Source organism: Triticum aestivum, chromosome 5A (genome assembly GCF_018294505.1).
Source record: "Triticum aestivum cultivar Chinese Spring chromosome 5A, IWGSC CS RefSeq v2.1, whole genome shotgun sequence".
Classification (NCBI taxonomy): domain Eukaryota; kingdom Viridiplantae; phylum Streptophyta; class Magnoliopsida; order Poales; family Poaceae; genus Triticum; species Triticum aestivum.
Window position 1 is genome coordinate 527,357,571 of NC_057806.1, and position 6,266 is coordinate 527,363,836.

Below are 6,266 nucleotides of genomic sequence, written 5' to 3' on the forward strand. Positions count from 1 at the left end.
TCATGAACGAACGAACGAACAAACGGACGAACGCGCGCGCGATCAGTTCAAATCAAACGGAGAGTGGATGATAGACGAGTCCACGCAACAGCAACAGCACCACACCTTCCGTTTCTCCCAAGAAAAAAAAGCTTATCACGTCAGCCGTTGACTTGACTGGCTAACTAAGCCCCAGATGGAGATCTTCCACGGGCTAAACGTGTCGGCCGATAGAGTCAAAACTAGCAATAGATCGTATCCATCCCGCCCGCCCACGCCGTTTGGCGACTCCACCACACACCATTATTGGCCCGTATACAACGCAATAGAAATTCCAAGAAACTCTAGAACAAGCCGTGTGGATGGATATCCCACCATCATCTACCAGACGGCTGACCCAAAGATTCAGCCTTCCGACCCAGGAGTACCACCCCAAAACTTGTTTCAAAACCGATTTTTTTCTTTTCAAAATGGGATGAGAAGCTGGCCAGTGGATGAGGATAAACATGGACAATAATTGAGAGGAAAAAACAGGCAAGGATCTTGGGAGGTTGACCTAGAGAGCGGAGGACGCCGGCCGGCCGCGGGGCTCTTGAATGCCGGGCAGTTGAGTGTCCTGCGATGCGTGTCCTAGCGGCGGTAGGTCGGGCCATCGATGCCGTGTGTCTCGCTGACCGGCGGGCCCCGCGTGGCGGCCGGGGCGGGACCCGTCGAAGCGCGCACGGCACCCCCACCCACTCCCCCCCCCTCTCCGTGTGTGTGGCTTTATTGGCGTCACATGCCCCCCCTCCCCCCCTCCCTCTCCCCTACCACTTCTGTCCATTTGCCAAAAGCTTAAAGTTAAAGCACGGTGGGGGAAAAAACCAGATTAACCTGTGGCAGGCGCCGGCGACGAGATCCTGGGGCGGCGGGGATGGCGCCGGGGAGGCGGGGGCGGAGGCCGTGCAGGTGCTGCTAGTCGCTGCGCGTGGAGGGTAGTGGGTGGGTGAGAGGGACCGGCCGACGGACGGACGGACGGACATGAAGGCCCTGCGGCGATCCAGCACCTCGACCTCTCCGTCCTCCTCCTCCTCGCCCACGGCCGCGTCCTCCCCGCCATCCTCGTCCTGGATCCACATCCGCTCGCTCCTCGTCGCGGCCGCCTCGTCCAACTCCTCCTCCTCGGCGGCGGCGGCGGCGGCCGCCGCCGCCGCGGCCGCGGGGAGCTCCGTGCCCGCCTTGGCGTCTGCTGCGTCGGCGGCGGCCGCGGCCTCGTCCTCGTCCTCGCCCGCCGCCTCCTCCTCGCCGCGCTCTGATCGGTGGGTTCCCTCCCCTTCCCCCCTCTGGATTGGCCAGAGCCGGCGAGTAAAAATGCCAACTTTTCAGCCTTTCCATAGCTTCTGATCTGGTGCTGTGGGCTCCGGCATATCTCGCTGTAGTTGAATTGGTGGCCTGGAGTCCAGTGAAATGCTCGAATTAGGATTTTTTTTTCTGTTTCGATCCAGTCGAGCTTTGCGTTCCAGTTTCGATTAGAGTGGATCGTGTGGTGATGGCTTGGCTAAGTGCTTCAACCACTTGTCATCTCTACGAATGAATTAGCTCTATACTTTGTTCCAAATATGCCTCTTTTGTGAGTTGAAGCATGTACAGTAAGTTATATCCTGGTGCTCTTTTGGTCTAGTCTAGTGACAATGTTAGTGCTCAACTTACAGATTTCAAAGGTGTGCATTGCTGTTTGAATAGAGAGGTAGCTTGCTTGCTGCTAGCTTGAATTGATAGCTACTTCAGGTTGCTTTTGTTGATTCTTAATGTTAGATGCCATGGTATGTAGGACCTTGGAGGTGACCTGTCCCCCAAGGAAAGCAAATTTTGCTTCCTACAAATAATACTGAATAATACTTTAAAAATTAGTAATACTGAATATGTTATGCATTTATTCGGTTTGATAGTGAAGCTTTCACACTTGAACGGCTCCCTATAAAATTGAGCTAGTTCCTTCTGTGCAATTCTACTAACGTGGAGTTACGGAACGTTGTCAATCATGCGCCATCTAAGCTTGTGTGCCACAAACCAATTCCTAAACCACATACGTTTAAGTTTTACTTACTGCCGTGTTGCCTTTCAGCTTGTTTGTTTTCACCAACGTAGTGATACAAAAAAAAACTACATAGAAATGATCATATGTTCTCACTGAAGTCATTTCATCTAAGCTCACCCTGACTGCGGCTCCATTTTGAGCTTGAGCTTATATTGTTAGAAATTAATGTAAGGCTCGGCTATATATGGTTGATTTGAAATATGGGCGAGCAGTATAAAATCTATTGATGCAATTAACAATAAACCTGCCCCGGAAGTTGCCTAGTTTTAGTATAATAAGTAGTAACTTCAAGAACCGTAACTGCGGGGAACTTATTCTATATGAAGCTGATTTGATAAACTAATCACCTCAATTTTATTTACAGTAGCATCTTTTGCATGCCTAATGATTTCTCATGCACACTGTTTTAAATTAAGTATGATGCATTTAAATAAGCATGAAAGTATGATTAAACTAAGGAGTGAAGAATTCGCTGTTTATGTGCTGTATCTATGTGCCTATGAACAGTATATGCTAAATGTGCATGTCATGGCACTGGACTGGAGTATGGCACTGTAGTACTCCCTCCGTTCCTAAATATAAGTCTTTTTAGACATTTCAAATGGACTACAACATACGGATGTATGTAGACATATTCTAGAGTGTAGATCCACTAATTTTGCTCCGTATGTAGTCACTTGTTGGAATCTCTAAAAAGACTTATATTTGGGAACGGAGGGAGTATATAGCTAGCTAGTTTGTTTGCCGACCTTTTCTTTCGTTCACCAATACCTCTGCTTGTGCTCTTCGCTAAAAAAATATAATTCCTTTTGTCAGGGGAGGAATTAAATCTCCGTGGTCTCGAAGGAAAAGGAAAAGAGTACTTTCTCGTCAGCAGTGGGACGGTCAATTTTCAGCTAATGGGAAACTTCGTGATGGGGGAAAGAAGGTCCTAAAGAAAGTCCGTAGTGGGGTAAGCATAGTTATTCATTTGCATATATGGCCTGCATATGTACTTGTCTATGATGCTTGGTTGTAGTTTACACACTGAAAATTTACACTTCTCTTACTGTACCAGGGTATTGAACCAGGCATTCGGGCTGAAGTTTGGCCCTTCCTACTAGGAGTGTGAGTTACTTGATCTCTTCTATTCTTAGTAGTAAGATTCATATCTTTGACCAAATTTGAGATGTCAGCTACATACAAATATTCCCCAGAGCACCTTGTTGATGACGATGTAGTCAGTTAAAGCAAAAGATAATCAAGATGATCGGCAGATGTTTTAGGGAGGAAATAGGTGCATATGGCTGTAGTACTACAGTAATAGCATTACCACCAAGTGCTATCCTGCAAAACGCAATGTGCACACACGCGCATGAGCTTGGATGGATGTCTTTTTGGGTGTGTCATTCATGCCTATGGTCACTGCTGCGGTCATCAACACACTTGTCTTCATCATTGGAATGCTTGGTGTCATTCTTGATTGTGTACGAACCCGGCTTATTAACTAGTAACTCAAAATATAGGACAGGGAATACAGTGCTCGTACGTATCGATCTTATCATGAGCAATGAGTGTGGTTTTGTGACCTTATCTTATGAACATGCACGTATCGATCTTGTCATGAGCAATGAGTGTGATTTTGTGACCTTATCTTATGAACATGGGCAGCAATCTTATAAGAATGTGCAATTGCAATATTACCTTCAATTTGTGGTTGATATCCTAAATTATGTTTAGATTGTGTTTAAAAATTTAGTTTATATGTTCTTATTTAATATACTTTGCCACTTCAAATCCAGAGAGATTTACCTTGTCAATTTTGTGTGCAGCTATGATTTAAATAGCTCTTTAGAGGAACGGAATACCATCAGGATTAAAAAAAGGTACTGTATTAATATCTGAAGATTAGTTTCTTGATATAAATTGGTCTTTGCTTTATTGTAGCCTACCCCATCTTGTTTGGGACTAAAGGCTTTGTTGTTGTTGTTGTTGTTGTTGTTGGTTTGGTTGAATTCCTGGTTTGAATTAATCATAAGCATTCCGCTCATTGCGCCATGATTCCATAACGAACTGAAAATATGTGATACTGCATAGGCAGAAACATTTTGCTCAGCAGTATCTTATTCCCCTGATTAATTCACACGAGAATGGTGGTGTGAATTTGTAACTGCCTAAAGCAAATGACCCAGTAAACCAATGATGTTCTACTGTTATTAATATCCTGCCTAATCTGTCAAGAGTTTTTGGACTTACATAGCTTTTGGTTCAGGAAAGAGTATGAAAAACTGAGGCGGCAGTGCCAGCACATTCTGAATGGGCACAGAGGAAGTGGGCTGAAGTCAATAAATGAAGTGAATAATGAGGAGTGTTCTGCTCAAGGAAGTGGTGCTGAAGGATCAGAATCGCCTTGTTTTGAAGATGTCAATGTCGAGAAGGCTTCTAGGTCACTTGAGGAACCGAAGCCTGAACACAGCGAGGCCGAGCAACTGGAGATCACTATGTGTGATGATGTTATAGAATCTATGGAAGAAGACACAAGCGAGTTAATTGATGCTTATCCATGCATAGCAGAGTCAGAATCTTCTGACTCCGAATCATCGGATGAAGATGACTCTGGAAGGATATCCGTGTGTGGCGAGGATAGCTGTGATCCGGATCCTAAATTTGCTAGGAGTTCTTCGTTCAAGGCGGATATTTTTCGGTCTAGCAGAACCTCAGAGGACTTCGCGACATGGCAACGCATTATAAGGCTGGATGCTACCCGGGCAAATGCGGAATGGATTTCGTTCTCCCGTAACCAGGCCGAAGTCCCCAAGGAGAAAGCCCTACAGTCTGCAGCATCTGTTGGGTTGAAAGATTATGACCATTTGGAGCCCCATATGATTTACCATGCTGCTCGGTTGGTCGGACTTCTTGAAGCGTATGCGATCTACGATCCGGAGATCGGTTACTGCCAAGGTATGAGTGATCTCTTGTCACCGATAATCGCGGTGATGGAGGAAGACGACGCTGCGTTCTGGTGCTTCGTGGGTTTCATGAGGAAAGCCAGGCACAACTTCAGGCTGGACGAGGTCGGGATAAAGAGGCAGCTGAAGATCGTGTCGCAGATCATCAAGCGCAAGGACTCGCACCTGTACAGGCACCTGCAGAAGCTGCAGGCCGAGGACTGCTTCTTCGTGTACAGAATGGTGGTGGTGCTCTTCAGGAGGGAGCTCACCTTTGAGCAGACCGTGTGCCTGTGGGAGGTGATGTGGGCCGACCAGGCGGCCATCCGTGCCGGGATCGGGAGGACCACCTGGGGGAAGATAAGGCTGCATGCCCCGCCGACCGACGACCTGCTGCTCTACGCCATCGCGGCCTGCGTCCTGCAGAGGAGGAAGCTGATCATCGAGAAGTACAGCAGCATGGACGAGATACTGCGGGAGTGCAACAGCATGGCCGGGCAGCTGGACGTGTGGAGGCTGCTGGACGACGCGCACGACCTGGTCGTTAACCTCCATGACAAGATCTGAGCTGATGCAGGTGCCCGCTCTCCCTCGTTCTCGCGGCGGCGGCAAAGGAGGCCTCGTCGGAACTTTGAGGTATCTATGCTGCTGCTGCTGCTGCTGCTGCTCGTCGAAAGCGTTCTGTTATCTTCTGTCAGGTTCCTGGCACACGAACGAACCCGTTCTTAGGTATAGAGGATGTTGTAACCTAGAGCGAGGGCGCCTGGGCGCGGCCTCGCATACGAGGCACTGAAATACGACTGCTATTCATTGTTTAACCTGTTATAGGCGAACCAACAGATATTTTTTCACGGATGACGGTTTCATCCACGCTGAAGGTATGAAGTAATAACCAGCACAGACAGAGGTGTCTTTGTGCGCAGTTTGTCGATGCAATGCAAGGGTCCAAAACGTTCTCTTCTGTGTAATGGTATGTATGTTGCACTTTGCACGCCTTGGTAGCAGCGGTACTTCCTGTATGCTGGAAAACTACTCCTTTATGCCTTGATTTGATCTTTTTGCCAAAAAAAGAGTCCAAAGTGTCTCATTTTCTGGCTGTAGAAGGGCAAGATGTGGGCTGTGCAATCGTGATATATTGATCGGTGCACCAGGCACATATATACGAGTACAGAGGGGGGTCACAATCTCAACTATACAGAGGAAACATGAGGTGGGCCCTATACACAAATATTCACGTACGTAATATACTCAACCCCCCCCCCCCCCCCCCCCCGCGCCATGTA

General features: G+C 47.7%; 1 protein-coding gene across 1 annotated transcript; it reads left to right on the forward strand.

The window, feature by feature from the left end:
• Positions 1-774: 774 nt before the first annotated feature.
• On the forward strand, positions 775-5,944 carry LOC123104506 (rab GTPase-activating protein 22). Its single transcript, XM_044526372.1, has 5 exons — positions 775-1,277; positions 2,873-3,008; positions 3,114-3,163; positions 3,868-3,921; positions 4,308-5,944. Exons 1-5 carry the CDS (start codon positions 1,000-1,002, stop codon positions 5,548-5,550), a joined length of 1,761 nt encoding a protein of 586 aa, XP_044382307.1. The 5' UTR covers positions 775-999; the 3' UTR covers positions 5,551-5,944.
• The last annotated feature ends 322 nt before the right edge of the window (positions 5,945-6,266 follow it).

Coding starts and splice junctions, on each gene's coding strand:
- LOC123104506 (XM_044526372.1), top strand. CDS start 1,000: ATGAAGGCCCTGCGGCGATCCAGCACCTCGACCTCTCCGTCCTCCTCC. Junction 3,009..3,113: donor TAAAGAAAGTCCGTAGTGGG/GTAAGCATAGTT, acceptor TTACTGTACCAG/GGTATTGAACCAGGCATTCG. Junction 3,164..3,867: donor TGGCCCTTCCTACTAGGAGT/GTGAGTTACTTG, acceptor TTTTGTGTGCAG/CTATGATTTAAATAGCTCTT.